This window comes from Anomaloglossus baeobatrachus, chromosome 10, assembly GCF_048569485.1.
Source record: "Anomaloglossus baeobatrachus isolate aAnoBae1 chromosome 10, aAnoBae1.hap1, whole genome shotgun sequence".
Lineage (NCBI taxonomy): Eukaryota > Metazoa > Chordata > Amphibia > Anura > Aromobatidae > Anomaloglossus > Anomaloglossus baeobatrachus.
The window spans coordinates 198,590,061-198,611,155 of NC_134362.1; the positions used below are offsets into that span (position 1 = coordinate 198,590,061).

The following is a 21,095-nucleotide window of genomic DNA, read 5'->3' on the forward strand; positions in this document are numbered from 1 at the left end:
TTTGAGTTTCCGCTTCGTTCCTGCTCCAGAAACTCAGCTAATCACCCCGAAAGGCTATGTGCACAGGGAGTTCTTTTGCCGAGTTTTTGAAGCAGAAACCAAGCGGAACCACTAAGTTTTGAGGAATTTTTGAGAATTCGAGGAAGAAACAAAGCAGAACCACTAAGTTTTTCGGGAATTTTTGAGACTTGAAGGAGAATTTGAAGAGTTTCTGCTGCAAAAATTCCTCCAAAAATGGCTCAGGAAAACAAAACCTTCTCCAAAAATGGAACGTCTGTGAATTCCTTAAAAAAACTTTAATTCTCATTGACTGGACGTGATAAAAACGGGAACAAATGAATTGTCCTCTTCTGTTGCAGGGCAGCGGAGCGGCCCCTGGTCAGATTCCCAGATCTCCGAGCTCTGTGTATACTTGTTATTGTTGTCTATTTATAGACACAAGTCACAGCCGAATCTTTCAGCTTTGTCACTCCTCGGTTGTGCCGTAGACCTTTTATAATGGCCGGTTATAACATTATGGAAAACGTTTTGTAATGTTTTTGGGGTCCCCGTCCAAGGACCTGGGTCCCTGTAGTAGAAAAGTTTGGTAGAAGTTGGATTCTGACGGTCGAATGTTGTCCCTCTACCATTGTCAGGCAGGAACCCTGCCGATTCTTAACGTGCTCATCCATCACCACCCTCTCAGGAAAGAATTTAAAATGTCCCTGTGACGTCAAAGGACCCCCGAAAAAAAGTTCAGTGGCCAAGTTTAGACAGTTGTTTCGAGGCCTCACAATGAGAAGGCAGATAGCACCGGTTAAATCTGTTTGCACACAAGGAATTTGACGCCCATTCGGCCGGCTAAGGTTACCGGCGTATAAACCTAAATCCTCCTCGTAGATGCAAAATTAGGTGAAGGATTATCGGGACACAACCAGATTAAGAGTGTTTGTCCACCACCGGAAGAGAGAATGAGCAAGCAGGATTCAATAGCGTCTTGTTTGGCCAAAATGTACGAAAGCAAATTCGACAATTCTACCGGATCGGGAAAATCCCAGGCAAAGTCTTCAGGAGGGGTCAACACCATGGACCGGAAACTGAATCTACTCAATGAGAAGATGGATAAACTCTTAAACTTTCAGGAGGACGTCATGGGAAAACTTGAGATGGTTTATCACGGGATGGATGTGCTGGAGAGAGGAATGGACAGGTTATCAGCTTCTCAAGGACCTTGTCTAAGGAAGGTGGAAGACCAGCAAGATGCCAAGGATGGTCACGAGCAGGTCAAGGAGCAGGGAGGCTTCAATGACTTTATCCATTTACTGAAAGTGTTACATATGGATTCTATCATCCAACAAGAAAAGATTGATGGCCTTCAGAAAGTGGTTTCTACCATGGACAAAGTGGTAGAATTTGTAGGGGACACACTGAGAAACTCTAAGATTGTGGACTTTATTCTGAAAGGTACAGTGCCATGGAGGAAAGAGACACATGAAGAGGTGGGTGGTTATTTTCTATTTAATCATGAAGTCAAGGGTCCAAATCTGGTGGAATCAGGGCTACAAATCTAGTGAAGTCAATGGTCCAAATCTGGTGGAGGCAAGGGACCAAATGTGTTGTATTCAGGGGTACATACGGGGAGAGGTCAGGGGTCCAAACCTGGTGTAGTCATGGGTCCAAATTTGGTGTAGTCATGAATTCAAATCTGGTGGAGTTAGGGGTCCAAATCTGGTGGAGTTAGGGGTCCAAATCTGGTGGAGTTAGGGGTCCAAATCTGGTGGAGTTAGGGGTCCAAATCTGGTGGAGTTAGGGGTCCAAATCTGGTGGAGTTAGGGGTCCAAATCTGGTGGAGTTAGGGGTCCAAATCTGGTGGAGTTAGGGGTCCAAATCTGGTGGAGTTACGGGTTTAAATCTGGTGGAGTTAGAGGTCCAAATCTGGTGTAGACAGGGGTCCAAATGTAGTTCAGTGGTCCATATATGGTAGTCAGGGGTCCATACCTGGTGGCTTCAGTGGTCCAATCTTGGTGGAGTCAGGGATCCAAATCTGGTGGAGTCAAGGGTCCAAATCTGATATACTCAGGGGTCCAAATCTGGTATAGTCAGGGGTACAAACCTAGTGGAGTCAATGGGCAAAATGAGGGAGAGGCAAGTGTCCAAATGTGTTTTATTCAGGGGTCCAACTGTGGTGGAGTCAGGGGGTCCAACTGTGGTGGGGTCAGGGGGTCCAACTGTGGTGGGGTCAGGGGGTCCAACTGTGGTGGGGTCAGGGGGTCCAACTGTGGTGGGCTCAAGGGGTCCAAATCTGGTGGAGTCATGGGTTTAGGTTCCAAACCTGATGGGAACAGGGCCAAAATCTGGTGGGGTCAAGGTCCAAATCTGGTGGGGTCAGGGGTCCAAATCTGATGGAGTCAGTGGTACAAATCAGGAGTGGTTAGGGGTCCAAATCTGGTGGGTGATGGTGGTGGGGTCAGTGGTCCAAATCTGGTGGAGTCAGGGGTCCAAAACTGGAGACATTTTATAGGGCAACTTACCTAAAGCCTTGAATATTTTTGAAAGGAATGGGACTATATTCTTCTGAAATCTTTTGAGGAACACCAAATATCACTGAAGGAAAGACCACCAAACCTAAAGTTATAAATGTATAAGACGACAAGATTCCATTTCTCGTGACCACTTTGGGCCAATAAGCCAACAAGAGCAGAATTTATTTGACCTCTTAGAGGGACACCAAATATCTATGAAGACTAATCTTATATCAGAGATGGAAGGGACCAGTTCTGGGTAACCTTTGTCTTGAATATTTATTGGGGGAGTCTGGGATTCTTCTGACTTCTTGGAGGATCACCAAATATTTAAGATAGTAAACCCACCAAATCTAAAGTATTTATATATATATATATATATATATATATATATATATATATATATATATATATATATATATATATATATATATTTATATATATTTATAGTACAGACCAAAAGTTTGGACACACCTCATTCAATGAGTTTTCTTTATTTTCATCACTCTGAAAATTGTAGATTCACATTGAAGGCATCAAAACTATGAATTATCACATGTGGAATGAAATACTTAACAAAAAGTGTGAAACAACTGAAAATATGTCTTATATTCTAGGTTCTTCACAGTAGCCACCTTGTGCTTTGATTACTGCTTTGCACGTTCTTGGCATTCTCTTGATGAGCTTCAAGAGGTAGTCACCGGAAATGGTTTTCCCTTCACAGGTGCGCCCTGTCAGGTTTAATAAGGGGGATTTCTTGCCTTATAAATGGGGTTGGGACCATCAGTTGTGTTGTGCTGAAGTCTGGTGGATACACAGCTGATAGTCCTACTGAATACACTGTTAGCTGCTTTTTTCTTGCCATAATACAAATTCTAAGTAAAGAAAAACGAGTGGCCATCATAACTTTAAGAAATGAAGCTCAGTCAGTCCGAAAAATTGGGAAAACTTTGAAAGTTAACCCAAGTGCAGTGGCAAAAACCATCAAACGCTACAAAGAAACTGGCTCATATGAGGATCGCCCCAGGAAAGGAAGACCAAGAGCCACCTCTGCTGCAGAGGATAAGTTTATCCGAGTCACCAGCCTCAGAAATCGCTGGTTAACAGCAGCTCAGATTAGAGACCAGGTCAATGCCACACAGAGTTCTAACAGCAGACACATCTCTAGAACAACTGTTAAGAGGAGACTTTGTGCAGCAGCCTTCATGGTAAAATAGCTGCTAGGAAACCACTGCTAAGGACAGGCAACAAGAAGAAGAGACTTGTTTGGGCTAAAGAACACAAGGAATGGACATTAGACCAGTGGAAATCTGTGCTTTGGTCTGATGAGTCCGAATTTGAGATCTTTGCATCCAACCACCGTGTCTTTGTGCGACGCAGAAAAGGTGAACGGATGGACTCTACATGGCTGGTTCCCACCGTGAAGCATGGAGGAGGAGAGGTGATGGTGTGGGGGTGCTTTGCTGGTGACACTGTTGGGGATTTATTCAAAATTGAAGGCATACAGAACCAGCATGGCTACCACAGCATCTTGCAGCGGCGTGCTATTCCATCCGGTTTGTGTTTAGTTGGATCATCATTTATTTTTCAACAGGACATTGACCCCAAACACCCCTCCAGGCTGTGTAAGGGCTATTTGACTAAGAAGCAGAGTGATGGGGTGCTACCCCAGATGACCTGGCCTCCACAGTCACCAGACCTGAACCCAATCGAGATGGTTTGGGGTGAGCTGGACCGCAGAGTGAAGGCAAAAGGGCCAACAAGTGCTAAGCATCTCTGGGAACTCCTTCAAGACTGTTGGAAAACCATTTCTGGTGACTACCTCTTGAAGCTCATCAAGAGAATGCCAAGAGTGTGCAAAGCAGTAATCAAAGCAAAAGGTGGCTACTGTGAAGAACCTAGAATATAAGACATATTTTCAGTTGTTTCACACTTGTTTGTTAAGTATTTAATTCCACATGTGTTAATTCATAGTTTTGATGCCTGCAATGTGAATCTACAATTTTCAGAGTCATGAAAATAAAGAAAACTCTTTGAATGAAAAGGTGTGTCCAAACTTTTGGTCTGTACTATGTGTGTGTGTGTGTATATATATATATATATATATATATATATATACACACACCCCCCAAGTTTTAGGGCCAGTTAAGCCTTAAGGGGGCTTTACACGCTACGATATCGTTAATGTTTGGTCGTTGGGGTCAAGTTGTTAGTGACGCACATCCGGCGTCATTAACGATATCGCAGCGTGTAATACCAGCGACCTTAGGCGACCTCAAAAATGGTGAAAATCGTTCACCATGGAGAGGACGTCCCAAAGTCAAAAATCGGTAAGGGTTGTTTAGCGTCGTGGTTCATCGCTCATGCGGCAGCACACATCGCTATGTATGACACCGCATGAGCGAGGAACGTCTCCTTACCTGCCGCCGGCCCCAATGAGGAAGGAAGGAGGTGGGCGGGATATTACGTCCTGCTCATCTCCGCCCCTCTGCTTTGATTGGCCGGTCGCTAAGTGACGTTGCGGTGACGTCGCTGTGATGCCGAACGCCCCTTCCCCTTGAAGGAGGGATTGTTCGGCAGTCACAACGACGCCGCCGACCAGGTAAGTATGTGTGACGCTGCGTAGCGATAATGTTCGCTATGGCAGCGATCACAAACAATCGCATGCGCGACGGGGGCGGGTACTTACACGGTCGCTATCGCTAGAAATTGCTAGCGATATCGCTACCGTGTAAAGCCCCCTTTTAGTTTAGGATATTTATTGGGGCAAAGCCACCAAACCTAAGGGGACACAAAACTTGAAGTTTTCAATTCTGGCAATGTCGTGGAAGCCACCAAAATCTTAAAGGGGATGACCTGGATTTTTCGAAATTTCTCCAGGAGCAATAAATATTAAAAAAATAACCAGAACTCACCTATTCTGCCGATCAATCACGTGACCGATGGTTGAATTTTGGAGACACTATAGAAATAAACACCCTAAAGGAAAAATTTTAAAGACCCACAGTACCTTCTCTTCTCATTTCTTTTCAGATATTTCAATGCAGGCTATTGTTCTGTGTTATCAGCCATTTCAGACTGGAGAGAGGTAGAATGTTCCTGGTGACAGGGAATCACTAGGACTGTGTCTCGCTGCACTTATCAGAACCTCCAGGAACATTTCCATCCTGATATCCAGAGGCTAATGTAGACTTTTTGGCTGCTGGCCCTTTAAGGCACATTTCCTATGAAGTTGTGTAGATAGATCATTGTTGTCACATGTGAATTGCGCTTTATTGGAGGTTTCTTTTTAATACCTTGTTAATCTAATATCCTCCAAATAATAAAATAAAGATTTAATAACGAGCCTTTCAGCCGCCCACCCCCATCTAATTCTTGAGTAATTATGGGGGATCGAGGACCACTTCAATTCAATGAAATTGATTTCAACAAGCTGCGCAGGAAGGAAGAGTGGGAGGAAGAGACGGAATAATCATACATAGGGAAATATCTGTCCATCCCTCCATCCATCCATCCCTCCATCCCTCCCTCCATTCATCCCTCCATCCATCCATCCCTCCATCCCTCCCTCCATTCATCCCTCCATCCATCCATCCCTCCATCTATCCATCCCTCCCTCCATCCATCCCTCCCTCCATCCATCCATCCCTCCCTCCCTCCATCCATCCCTCCCTCCATCCATCCATCCATCCCTCCATCCATCCCTCCATCCATCCATCCCTCCCTCCATCCAGCCATCCATCCATCCATCCATCCATCCATCCCTCCCTCCATCCATCCATCCATCCCTCCCTCCATCCCTCCATTCTTCCATCCATCCATCCCTTCGCACAGCGTCATATTAGTCTTGACAAGAGTGGATCCCAGTGTTCTTCATTAGGAAAATTACTGAAAAATCTGTCCATCCAGCTCTCCATCCATTCATTGATCTATCCCTCCATCTATCCATCCTCTATCCTTCCCTCCATATATCTATCCATCTCTCCATTCCTTTATCTATTCTCCCCTCCATCTATCCATCCCTCCATTCATTAATCCATCAATCCATCCAGCATCCATCTATCTCAGTGTTCTTCATTAAGAGAATTATTAAAAAAATCTTTCCATCCATCTCTCCATCAATCCTTCCATCCATTCATCCATCTATCTCTCCATCAATCCATGCATCCATCCGCCCATCTTTCCATCAATCCCTCCATCCATCCATTCATCCATCCATTTCTCCATCGATCCCTCCCATCCATCCATCCATCCGCCCATCTTTCCATCAATCCCTCCATCCATCCATTTCTCCATCGATCCCTCCATCCATCCATCCATCCATCCATCTCTTCATCAATCCCTCCATCCATCCATCCATCCCTCCAACCATCCATCCATCCATTGATACATCCCTCCATCAATCCCCCCATCCATTAATTCATCCATCCATTGATACATCTCTCCATACATCCCTCCATCTATCCTTCACTCCATACATCCCTTTATCTATTCTTCCTTCCATCCATCCCTCCATTCATTCATCCATCAATCCATCCATCCCTCCATTCATTTAACCATTAACACTAGAACCACTGGACTCGTGACACCTATATAGAAATACATAGTGCAAAGTAGTCAAAATGACTACCTCAGTGGTTCTAGTGTTAATTCATCCATCCATCCATCCCTCTGTCTATCCATTATTATTAGTTATTATTATAGCGCCATTTATTCCATGGCGCTTTACAAGTGAGAGGGTATACGTACAACAATCATTAACAGTACATAACAGACTGGTATAGGAGGAGAGAGGACCCTGCCCGCGAGGGCTCACAGTCTACAGGAGGAGAGAGGACCCTGCCCGCGAGGGCTCACAGTCTACAGGGAATGGGTGATGGTACAATAGGTGAGGACAGAGCTGGTTGCGCAGTGGTGTACTGGACTGAGGGCTATTGTAGGTTGTAGGCTTGTTGGAAGAGGTGGGTCTTGAGGTTCCTCTTGAAGCTTTCCACGGTAGGGGAGAGTCTGATGTGCTGAGGTAGAGCGTTCCAGAGTATGGGGGAGGCACGGGAGAAATCTTGTACGTGATTGTGGGAAGAGGAGATAAGAGAGGAGCAGAGAAGGAGATCTTGTGAGGATCTGAGGTTGCATGCAGGTAGGTACCGGGAGACTAGGTCACAGATGTAAGGAGGAGACAGTTTATGGATGGCTTTGTATGTCATGGTTAGTGTTTTGAATTGGAGTCGTTGGGCGATGGGAAGCCAGTGAAGGGATTGGCAGAGTGGAGAGGCTGGGAGTAGCGAGGGGAGAGGTGGATTAGGCGGGCCGCAGAGTTTAGGATAGATTGGAGGGGTGCAAGAGTGTTGGAAGGGAGGCCACACAGCAGGAGGTTGCAGTAGTCGAGGCGGGAGATGATGAGGGCATGCACTAATGTTTTTGCTGATTCTTGGTTAAGGAAAGCACGGATCCGGGAGATATTTTTGAGTTGTAGTCGGCATGAGGTGAAGAGGGCTTGGATGTGTGGCTTGAAGGATAGAGCAGAGTCGAGGGTTACTCCAAGGCAACGAGCTTGTGAGACTGGGGAGAGTGAGCAACCATCGAGTTTGATGGAAAGCCATCCCTCCATATATCCCTCCCTCTATCTATCTATCATCCCTCCATCCGTCTGTTCCTCCGCATGCACTTTTCTAGGCTTGTCAAAAGTTGGATCTCGGTGTTCTTCACTAGTAAAAGTAATATGTGCTCCCCTCCCCTCCCCTCCTCTCTCCTCCCCTCCTCTCTCCTCTCTCCTCTCTCCTCTCCAGCTGGAGGCTGGTAGGTTCTGCTGGGCAATGCAGTTTCCTATCAGCGAAAGATGGGAAGTTGGGAGTAGGCTGTCAGAGCATGCTGGGAGTTGTAGTTTTGCAAAAGCTGTAAAGCCCCTGTTTGGAGCTGTAGGTTATTATCAGGGCATGCTGGGAGTTGTAGTGTTACAGCAGCTAGGGAGTGTTTTGAGCAGCCTGCCATCTACCAGAGTCCTGACCTGTCTTAACAATGTGACTTCATTCCCCCATAGACCACTGCAGCCCTCGCTATAGATAGCTTTTTCCCTCGTTTTAGACCCTGCGGACCCTTCATCTATATTCAGATGATGCTGACGCTTTTGGGGCTTTAGACCCCATCTTGTAGGGAGAGATGAGATCCGAACGTTCCACCCGTGACCGCCATTCTATATGTAGCGGCTTAACTGAGATAAAGGAGAGAAGCCGAACGCCTAGAGAAGGGCTCGCTGCTGTCTGTGGAATAATGCCATTGATCGCCTCTGCACGACGCGCGTTTCTTCAGTGACCCCTCAGACTGAGAATGTGGATTTTACATCTGCAGCCTGAATGTAAAGTCACCCAGATATTACCCAACAGACCGTCCGGAGTACAGCCCGAGACTTCCTTTTGCTTGGAAAATCCTTCAAAGTTGACAATAAATCAAAAGTACAAGCAAATGTAAGAAACCTTATACTATAACTTATCCAAGAAATATGCTTCTTTCTCCACTTATAAGCCACTTCTCTCCCCCCCCGCCTTTGCTATTCATTATTCACTGAAAATCCACTGACAAATCAGATTACAGCTGCCTATGGAAGTCTATGGAGAGAGGATAGGTGAGAGAGAGAGAAACAGAAAGCTGGTGCTGCAGCTTTCTTGTTTAATTTCACACTAGAGCTGGATTCACATCTACACTGCTCAGTCCTGCGGTATAATGTCCTCCATGCTGCTGTATAATGTCCCCCATGCTGCTGTATAATGTCCTCCATGCTTCTGTATAATGTTCTCCATGCTGCTGTATGATGTCCTCCATGCTGCTGTATAATGTCCTCCATGGTGCTGTATAATGTCCTCCATGCTGCTGTATAATGTCCTCTATGCTGCCATATAATGTCCTCCATGCTGCTGTATAATGTCCTCCATGCTGCTGTGTAATGTCCTCCATGCTGCTGTATAATGTCCTCCATGCTGCTGCTGATCCTTCTGATCATGTGCTACATAGAGACAGGAGGGCAAGAATCCACATGACCAGAGTGAGAGAGAGAAACTGAAAGCTGGTGCTGCGGCTTTTTAGTAGTTGTTTAATCTCACTCTAGAGCTGGGTTCACAGCTACACTGCTCAGTACTGCTGTATAATGTCCTCCATGCTGCTGATTATTATTCTGGATGTGTGCTACAGAGAGACAGGAGGGCAAGAATCCAGATGATCGGAGTGAGAGAGAGAAACTGAGAGCTGGTGCTGCAGCTTTCTAGTAGTTGTTTAATCTCACCCATTAGCTGTAGTCACAGCTACACTGCTCAGGTCTGCTATATAATGTCCTCCATGCTGCTGCTGATCCTTCTGTGTGCTACAGAGAGACAGGAGGGCAAGAATCCAGATGACCGGAGTGTGAGAGAGAAACTGAGAGCTGGTGCTGCGGCTTTCTAGTAGTTGTTAAATCTCACTCTACAGTTGGGTTCACAGCTACACTGCTCAGTATTGCTGTATAATGTCCTCCATGCTGCTGCTGATCCTTGTGATCATGTGCTACATAGATACAGGAAGGCAGGAATCCCTCATCTCTCTGTATGCTGTGGGAGATATCATAACAGACAGTCTCCCCCCACCAGCTCAGAGACAACTGCACTTTAGCTAATGAGGGTAAAAACTGATGAAAAATGCAGGATACAAGACATATAATGGCCAAAAATGCTTCTTCATGTACCTACTCATCAGCTTATTCTGCGTACACTTTAATTAATATGCTTTTGTATAATATCTCTGCTTGCTTCACAGAATGAAGCTGTTGAGATCCCATCATAGTCACTGCTGCATGGTCACCTGAGCAGTGACACATTGTAATGAGACATGGAAGCAACAATGTTTCCGTTCACATGCAGAAAATGATGTATTCACAAATATTCACAAATATAGTGAGGAATGGAAACAATTTTAAATCTGAGAACTCTACTGCAGACAGTGTTATTGTGGCGGTCAATGGAGAATCTGTATGCACTTAGCTCCCTCTAGTGGTGACTGGAGGAAGAATAGAAATGATTAGCTCCATATAGAAGAACTGCAGACTGATTATATATATTACTATATATACTGTGTATATATATATATATATATATATATATATATATATATATATATATATATATATATATACTGTATGTATATATATATATATATATATATATATATATAAAATTACATTTCTTTCTAGTAATTAATGGATACATGTATTTCCATTTTTTTAAGGCTAAAGAAAAATCTGAAGAAAAAGAGACAAAACCAAAGCATGTGCTCCCCATCAGAGACCCCCAGGCAGAGATGCAGCGGTCCACAACCGGTAACGTCTATATGGATGTGATTAGGGCTGGATTTAGGGCCCCTTAATTAAGTAACTCATGATTGATGCCCTGATTTCTTCCATACAGGTGCCCATAAGAGCAATCCTTCGGAAGAGAAAAAGCTCCCTGTAAAGACCCCGCAGGGCAGCAACCCCCAGAAAACAGTTGGACAAACCCCTCGATGTCCGGAAATATCTCCTACCCCCAAACCATGGGCTCAGAAAGTAGCAGGCGAAAAGCCTCAAGAGAAAAGGGTCCATGTCGACCCAGGTGTCCGTCCCAGCCCAATGGAGCAGGACCACAGGTTAGAAGAACCCAAGAAGATACCAGAAGAACCTGGGGGGAATCGGGGCACCCTCAACAGGGAACCTATCGCCTCAATATCTCCACCATGTATAGAAATTCAGCTCCCGAGGTAAGGAAAACCCATCCATTGGGGTTCATCATGGATGATCATGGCTGGAGGTAGACAGCAGCTCAGGGCCATGTAGTCTCCGTCCATTGAGACCTCCTAGGGCCATATTTCCATCCTCTGTACCCCCACGGTGCCATGGTATGCCGGATAAGTGGGCATCAGGGTGGTGTCGTGATCTGAATGCAGGATAGCAAGGAACAGGGGCCTCCTATACTGTCCATCATGCTAGGGAACCCTAAGCTATCCCTAACCTCTGGATTACCTCTAATGGTGGAGATGCCGGAGTCCCGTGCATGGCTATGCTCCTTATCAGAACTAATCTGTTGTCCCCTCCCCACAGAAAGGAAGGGGCAGAAGATGGGGCAAAAAAAAATCAAAACTCAGACACATTGCAAACTCACAGGAACACACAGTAAGAGACTAAGGAGAAAAGCAAGAGCAGGAAGGCAGCAACAATAGGACAACAGGGGTTAACACCACAGCTGTTCACAGCAATGAAGTTCTACAACCTCCAGTAAGTCTGGCTGGAGCACAACACCTCTCCAGACCAGTATAGAAAAGCTATAGCTGGCATTAAAGGAAGTCATATATAGGAGGGGAGTGAATGTGACTGGCTCCCCCACAGCATGTGATCAAAGGAGACTAACAAGCAGAGCATTAGAGATTAACTCTTGCTAGCCTGCCTATGAAGTACAAGTCTGTGGGTCGACGCCTGAGTCTGCCTGCACTGGTCACAGACAGCAGAGTGCCAGAATCACCTGACGCCGCCATGACAGTCAGCGATGATTGTAAGGACCTCCTTGTCACAGGTAGTCCCAGATTAGGGACTATTGGGATGTCCCAACCATTTGGGGATGGTTCAATGGGATTGTAATTGTATATTTTCTCGGAGGACCCCTTTAATGATGTGCCATTTTCAGGGAATCATCTCAAATACATGTGGAAGAAAAAGAAGAAAAAGAGGTCCCCAGCGTGGAAACCAAGACAAGAGCACAAGCCACGCACCCGAGTAGGCGAGAACCGGCACCGCAGGGTGCGGAGGTTACCAGTAAGGACAAGACAGTGGAGGTGCAGACGGGCGACCGTCCGGGGAAGAAGGGAGCTGATGAGGACAAAGGGCGAGAAGATGTAAGGGGTGGAGGTAAAGGAGCCGTCCAGGGAGGGAAAAGTGGGGTGACCCCCAAAAAAGGAGACCAGAGCAAGAAGGAAGATGATGCCACCCAGACCCCGGATGATGCCACCATGGAGCCAGAAGCCTCCTCTCTGCATATAATCGGTGGGTGGATACTATGCAGTAACTCGGGGTCACTGATACTGTTGCCAAACACAGAATTATACCCAGCTGATCTGGATCTGGGAAAGCTGGGTATTGTAACTAACGTCAGCAGCACAGAGTATTTCAGGAGAATAATGTGCTAATCCTGATGGGTCATGTGACCTGCGACCTGACAGCATTAGTGAGGACAGGGTTGCATGTGATAGGTGTCATTATGCAAGGGGAGAAATCTAACATCAATGGGTGAGGTCAGGTGCAGGCACCCACAGCAGCACAGAGTATTTCAGGAGAATAATGTGCTAATCCTGATGGGTTAGTGTGACCTGTGACGTGACAGCATTAGTGAGGACAGGGGTGCATGTGATAGGTGTGTCATTATGAGAGGGGAGAAATCCAAAATCAAGGGGTGAGGTCAGGTGCAGGCACCCACAGCAGACCAGAGTATTTCAGGAGAATAATGTGCTAATCCTGATGGGTCAGTGTGACCTGTGATGTGACAGCGTTAGTGAGGATGTGCTGCATGTGATAGGTGTGTGTCATTTTGCTAGGGAAGAAATAAAAAACAAGTGGTGAGGTCAGGTGCAGGCACCCACAGCAGCACAGAGTATTTCAGGAGAATAATGTGCTGATCCTGATGGGTCAGTGTGACCTGTGGCCTGACAGCATTATTGAGGACATGGTTGCTTATGATAGTTATGTGTCATTATGCGAGGGGAGAAATAAAAAAATCAATGGGTGAGGTCAGGTGCAGGCACCCACAGCAACACAGAGTATTTCAGGAGAATAATGTGCTGATCCTGTTTGACCGTGTGGCCTGTGGCCTGACCGCATTAGTGAGGACAGGGTTGCATTTGATAGATTTGTCTCATTATGGGAGGGGAGAAATCGAAAATCAAGGGGTGAGGTCAGGTGCAGGCACCCACAGCAGCACAGAGTATTTCAGGAGAATAATGTGCTGATCCTGGTTGGGTCAGGGTGACTTGTGATGTGACAGCGTTAGTGAGGATGGGCTCCATGTGATAGGTTTGTGTCATTATGCGAGGGGAGAAATAAAAAACAAGGGCAGAGGTCAGGTGCAGGTAACCACAGCAGCCCAGAGTATTTCAGGAAAAACGTGCTTTAACATATTTTTGTCATTGTCAGGCTAATGATGGTGAGGACAGGAGTGCATGTAACTGGGATATGTCAGGATTAGAGGAGAGGGTCAAAGACAAGTGGGGGGGGGGGTCATGGACTAAGTGCATAGAGTTTTCCTGCAGCACAGAGTATTTCAGGAGAGGCATATAGGTTAATAAGGGAAATTATATATAATCCAGCACCATATGGTCCACATTGTGAGAGTTATGTGATCAGCCGCCATCTTTACCCACATATATGCAAATATGATAATCTCCGTCCTCAGACTTGTGTGTTACTATCCTACAGATGACTGTCCGCCCCCGCCTGCGCCGTTCAACCACCGAATAGTCAGCATCAAGCAAGCCATCCTGTCATCCTGCTACACGGTGTGCCAGCACGAGGTCCTGGGAGGGTGAGTCCTGCCAAACACAATAATACTAAAAAGCCTCCATGCTTTACACTGCAGGCTGCAGCTTCAAAACAAAGTTTAGAAAGTGGCTTCTTTTGTGAAAACATATCAGAGGATTGTAAAAAAAAATATGCAATGAGGGACTAGAAAATGCGCCTTTTTATAGCTCGACGCATTAATTAACGGTGACATTTACAATTTGGCTGCGAAAATTGAGTTAGAAAACAGAACTGACTTCTCTTAAGATGTTTAATCCCGAAAACCGTCTGTTTAGAAACACCTACATCTTGTTTGTGCTGGCCGATGCGTAAATGTCACCCGGATCCCGGCAGGAGCCGGCGGAGCGGTTAACTGTTTGGTGCAAATATTTTAAGAAATTGCAAAATCAGGTGACATCTAATTGCTATACAGTGCACTGCCTGTCCATGGTGCACAGATCTGTTTCAAGCAATACAGAATATCAGTAAACTGGTGAAGAGTTCTGTAAATTCTATGTGCTATACAATATACTGCCTCTCCATGTTACATAGACTTGTTTAGTTCCCTCTAATGTAGGCATCAGTAGTTAAAAAAAAGGATGAAAAGACTAGTCAAGAAACACATGACTTCTATGTATCTGCTATATAGTAGACTGCCTCTATAAGGTGCACAGACTTGTTTAGTTTCATCTAAGGTAGGCATTAAGAATTAAAAAAAAAATGATCAAAAGACTGGTCAAGAAAGCATGTGACTTCTATTTATATGCTGTTTAGTAGACTGCCTCTACAAGGCGCACAGACCTGTTTAGTTCCCTCTAATGTAGGCATCAGGAATTAAAAAAATGATCAAAAGACTGGTCAAGAAAGCATGTGACTTCTATTTATATGCTGTTTAGTAGACTGCCTCTACAAGGCGCACAGACTTGTTTAGTTCCCTCTAATGTAGGCATCAGGAATTAAAAAAATGATCAAAAGACTCGTTAAGAAAGCATGTGACTTCTATTTGTATGCTGTTTAGTAGACTGGCTCTACAAGGTGCACAGACTAGTAAAGTTCCTTAGAATCTGTTATACAACAGACTGTCTCTCTGTTGTACACAGACTTGTCTAGTTCCTTCTAATTCAAGAGTAATAAAATAAAAAAGACTGCCTCTCCATAGTGTACAGACTTGTTTAGTTTCTTCAACTTTAGGCATCATGAACTAAGAAATTGACAAAAGATTATTCAAGAAATCATGTGGTTTCTATTTGTCTGCCATACAATAGACTGCCTCTCTATGATGCACAGACTTGTTTAGTTCAATCTAATCTAGGCACCATGAATTAAAAAATGATTGGTCAAGAAATATTGTAGCTTTTTCTCTGCTATACAGTGGACTGGCTCTCTCTTGTGCGTAGACTTGTCTATTTCCCTCTAATTCAGGCTATGTGGATGACAAAGAGGAGTTATACCTGTGACTGCCTCTCCATGCTGCACAGGCTTGTTTAGCCTCCTCTTTATCATATACTTACAAAGTCAGGATGTAGACATGCGAAGAAAAGGGGGAAAATGTAGAAAATGTAATCATGTGCTATCTGCGTGCTGAGAGGGAAGCCATAATGATGGAAATGGATACAGGCTCCAATACATTACCACCTTTGTCTATAGGCCATAATGTTCTTGTAAGGTTGTTTTTCCGCAGCGGATATATTTACACCCTGCGGCATGTGACCGTGGCATAGAAAAAGCGCTGTAACATTGTATTACATGGTTAGCGGACAGCTGGCCGAGGGGCTAATCCATTGTAAAGCGTGAGAAAGATGAGATTTATGCTCCTGGTCTTTCAATGGTGTTTACCATGTACCGGGGCTATTTATAATCAGCGATAACAACAGCACTTTGGCAAACTCCCAAAACATCTCTGAGGTCTCGCCTTAAACATAGGAACAGCACACCGGTTGTGTAACTTTTTCCATTCTGTTGTTTCTCTGGCAGAGAAGGGGTTAACTATGTTAGCCTACATATTATGCCCCCCACAGTGAATACCGAACATCTTATACGTTTCCACATTCATGAATTTGACTTTGACATTTTATACATATGTTTTAGTTTGTAACAGGGAAAACACTGACTTAAAGGGGTTCTGACACATACCATAAATATATCATTTTAATTCCTAGTATTAAAGCCACTGTTCTCCTGAATACGACGCTGTTTTTCTTTTCTTCCTGCGCCTCTCCGTTCATGAGATATGGCCCCTTCTTGCCTGTATATAAATTTATTATAAAAGGATAAGGCTGCACATCAACCTTAGATAATGGTATAATGCCTCAAGCATATGGAAAAATATTGGAATATACAATGAAAAATGCTACTTGCTAATTTGAACATGTGAATAATGAATTGCATACCTGCCATGAATATTAGGAAAAAGGAGATATTTAGCAATCGCATTGATCAATGTAACTGAGCCCCAAGGCCTCGTCAAGGCATATCTCTATATTGGGGTCCCTAGCTCTGTGACCCTAACTATGTGTCATCTCATTGCAATTAAAAACTGCTATGGGTGGAGAGGGGTAACTAAGGACTTTCTTATATAGGAGATAGGATAGGATATATAGGATAGGATAGGAGATAGGAGTTTTTTCCATCTCCTATATAAGAAAGTCCTTAGTTACCCCTCTCCACCCATAGCAGTTTTTAATTGCAATGAGATGACACATAGTTAGGGTCACAGAGCTAGGGACCCCAATATAGAGATATGCCTTGACGAGGCCTTGGGGCTCAGTTACATTGATCAATGCGATTGCTAAATATCTCCTTTTTCCTAATATTCATGGCAGGTATGCAATTCATTATTCACATGTTCAAATTAGCAAGTAGCATTTTTCATTGTATATTCCAATATTTGTCCATATGCTTGAGGCATTATACCATTATCTAAGTTTGATGTGCAGCCTTATCCGTATATAGTATGTAATTTTTGGCTTGCACTCATAATATATATATTAGTGCTCACTTCAGTTATCCTATTCAGTTATATGTAGTTTTTTTCTGAATGTGAACACAGCTCCGCCCCTTTCGGCCATGTTTTTTCCATCTCCTATATAAGAAAGTCCTTAGTTACCCCTCTCCACCCATAGCAGTTTTTAATTGCAATGAGATGACACACAGTTAGGGTCACAGAGCTAGGGACCCCAATATAGAGATATACCTGGACGAGGTCTTGGGGCTCAGTTACATTGATCAATGTGATTGCTAAATATCTCCTTTTTCCTAATATTCATGGCAGGTATGCAATTCATTATTCACATGTTCAAATTAGCAAGTAGCATTTTTCATTGTATATTCCAATATTTTTCCATATGCTTGAGGCATTATACTATTATCTAAGTTTGATGTGCAGCCTTATCCTTTTATAATGTATGTATTTTTTGGCTTGCACTCAATATATATATATTAGTGCTCACTTCAGTTATCCTATTCAGTTGTATATAAATTTAGTCTTGCTACTGAGTGGGCGTGGCCCTCCGCTCTTCTCTGGACCACGCCCACTTACCTAAGCAGACTATAATTATATACAGGAAAGAAGAAGCCATATCTCATGAACGGAGAGGCGTAGGAAGAAAAGAAAAACAGCGCCGGATTCAGGAGAACAGCCACATTTACCCCATGTCAAAAAATGTACATATTTCTGGCAATGGAAAAGTCTCCTTTAAGTCGCTTTATTCTCTTTTACAATAAGAAACATATTTATAATATATGTTAAAGTCTAATATATAAATAGGAATACATGAATACACATATAAGACCCAACACCAGCATTTACACAAGGCTTATGAGAAGTGAGCAAATCTACTGAAAGAGCAACTTCTATTGCTTTGTTTAGACTATATTAAAGAGGTTGCCTAGTGTTTGAAAAAAATGGCTGCTTTCTTCCAAAAAGAACTCCTGTCTACAGGTTGTGTGTGATATTGAAGATAAAACCCATTCCTTACAATGATGTTGAGCTGCAATATCACTCATGTCCTGTAGACAGGTGCGGCGCTGTTTTTGAAAGTAAGCAGTTATGTTTTTTAGTTATGGACAACCCCTTTAAGTCTTTGCTAATATTATAAGTGTTGATCATTAGGACAGTGTTTGCCCTTAGAGTAAGAGTTGTCCAGCAGCCACTTTCCCCTGGGAATCCCTAATTGTCGGGAGTTATACTAACCTGTCCCAGGCAAAGAGGTTAACTATCCCATTGTACATATTATGCATATATATATATATATATATATATATATATATATATATATATATATATATATATATATATATAATTTTTTTTATATTATATATATTTATTTATATATATATTTTTTTTTATATTAGATATATATTTATATATATATACATATATATATATATATATATATATATATATATTTATATATATATTTATATATATATATATATATATATATATATATATATATATATATATATATATATATATATATATATATTTTTATATATGTGTGTGTATCCACAGTCATGCATTTGTGTTTATGACATTTCATACATATGTTTCAGTTTGCAATAGGGAAGACACTGACTTAAAGGGGATCTGTCACATACCATAAATATGTAATTTTATTTCCTAGTGTCAATGCCGCTGTTCTCCTGAATCCAGCACTGTGTTTCTATTGTAACAGAGAAGAAAGTGACTTAAAGGTGACTTTTCCATTGCCATAAATATGTAATTTTTTTTACAATGATTAAACGCCGCTGTTCTCCTGAATCCGACACTGTTTTTCTTTTCTTCCTGCGCCTCTCCATTCCTCAGATATGGCCTCTTCTTTCCTGTATATAAATTTAGCCCTGTTACTGAGTGGGCGTGGCCCTCCACTCTTCTCTGGACCACGCCCACTTTTCTAAGTAGACTAGAATTATATACAGGAAAGAAGAAGCCATATCTCATGAACGGAGAGGCGCAGGAAGAAAAGAAAAACGGCGCTGGATTCAGGAGAACAGCCACATTTACACCATGTAAAAAAATTACATATTTATGCCATGTGAAACGTCACCTTTGAGTCACTTTCTTCTCTGTTAGACTTTAATATATGTTTCTTATTGTAGCAGAGAAGAAAGTGACTTAAAGGTGACGTTTCACGTGGCATAAATATGTAATTTTTTTTACATGGTGTAAATGTGGCTGTTCTCCTGAATTCAGCGCTGTTTTTCTTTTCTTTCTACGCCTCTCTGTTCATAAGATATGGCCTCCTCTTGCCTGTATATAATTCTAGTCTACTTAGAAAAGTGGGCGTGGTCCAGAGAAGAGTGGAGGGCCACGCCCACTCAGTAACAGGGTATACAGGCAAAAGGGGCCATATCTCATGAACGGAGAGGCGCAGGAAGAAAAGAAAAACAGCGTCGGATTCAGGAGAACAGTGGCATTTAGCCATTGTAAAAGAATTACATATTTATGTCACCTGAAAAGTCACCTTTAAGTCACTTGCTTATCTGTTACAGTAAAAAACATATATTAAAGTCTAATATATAAATATGGATATATATCAGACCCAACACCAGCATTCACACAAGGCTTATGAGAAGTGAGAGAATCTACTGAAAGAGCAACTCCTATTGCTTGGTTTAGACTATATTAAAGGGGTTGCCTAGTGTTAGAAAAACATGGTTGCTTCTTCCAAAAAGATCTCCTGTCTACAGTTTATGTGTGATATTGCTGCTAAAACCCAATGATGTTGAGCTGTAACACCACTCATGTCCTGTAGACAGGTGTGGCGCTGTTTTTTTTTTTTAAAGTAGTCATGTTTTTCTAGTTATGGACACCCCCTTTAAGTCTTCGCTACCATTATAAGTGTTGGTCATTTGGACAGTGTTTGCTCTTAGAGAAAGAGTTGTCCAGCTGTCACTTTCCTCCTGGGAATCCCTAATTGTCGGGAGTTATACTAACCTGTCCCGGAAGGAAGCAGCTGCTGGCTTATGTGCAATGCATTGGTATTATTTAGGAAATGAAGTGATCCAAATAAATGGACCATGTGTATAAAGATGCAAAGGGTTGTTCAAATGGAGAACTGCTCTTTAGTTCAGCTTTACAAACTGAAACAATGCTGAAGTTTCCAAGTTAACAAGGTGGAGTTTACCTTTAAATGTTATTTTGCTGTCACAGCAACAGCACCATCTGGTGGTTACAAAAACTTAAAAAAAAAAATAAACTGGCCTATAACAAGGGAGGAATGGGAATACGAACATAAGCTTTATTGTTCCATGTATTTCCTTTTCACATTTTAATATATTGATCATTAGGGGGCGCTTTGGTCAAGTTCACAAATGTGTGGAGATTTCATCCGGGCTTCGTCTGGCTGCAAAAATCATCAAAGTGAAGGCGCCCAAGGACAGGGTAAGTGGAGGTGCAACGAGATAATATTTAAGGCACCAATATTTATGCCACTGTGACAATTTTATCATATGCTTATCATATCCTTAGCCGGATCCAAAACAGGGCTAAGGAGCGGTTTTCACCGTATACTCGACGCACGTTTCACAACCTCAGTGCGGTTGCGAAATGCGCGTCGAGTGTACGGGGAAAACTGCTCCTTAGCCCTGTTTTGGACCCGGCTCATTGGTAATTCACTTCCTTTTTTGATTCTTTAGTTTGTAATTGATACTTTTCAAATACCACTGTTACTTTTAGCATTCACTTGTGAGTATTTAATTTCTTTATATATAAAGTTCTGTTGCAGTTTTGGGATGTCATGTATCCTTTTAAATCTATTCTAATTGAATTGGATACTCACACACTTGTGTGATATTTATTTATTGTATCAGGGCATATCCGGATTTCCCCAATGTATACCATCCATCTCTTGAGTTGTTCCATTTTTAAATATATATTTAATATTTATCAATAAAGGATATTGGTATAATTTATAATATGTTTTGGCTTGCATAATTTCTTCAGGTGTTGATACTTTTCTTTATACAGTAATTGCAACGGTGTTGGGTGTGGACCCACTGCACCACGGGCCGGGCTCACCCTGCAGGGGCAGAACTAGGCGACTACCTGGTTTTCA

At 43.0% G+C, this 21,095-nt stretch overlaps 1 protein-coding gene across 1 annotated transcript in view; it reads left to right on the top strand.

The window, feature by feature from the left end:
* Positions 1-950: 950 nt before the first annotated feature.
* MYLK3 (myosin light chain kinase 3) overlaps positions 951-21,095 on the top strand; it is a 36,523-nt gene continuing 16,378 nt past the window's right edge. Inside the window, exons 1-6 of the mRNA XM_075325231.1 lie at positions 951-1,478; positions 10,749-10,839; positions 10,928-11,255; positions 12,176-12,531; positions 13,957-14,062; positions 20,329-20,422. Of these exons, the coding sequence (XP_075181346.1) occupies positions 951-1,478; positions 10,749-10,839; positions 10,928-11,255; positions 12,176-12,531; positions 13,957-14,062; positions 20,329-20,422 (1,503 nt within the window). The remainder of the gene's footprint in view (positions 1,479-10,748; positions 10,840-10,927; positions 11,256-12,175; positions 12,532-13,956; positions 14,063-20,328; positions 20,423-21,095) is intronic.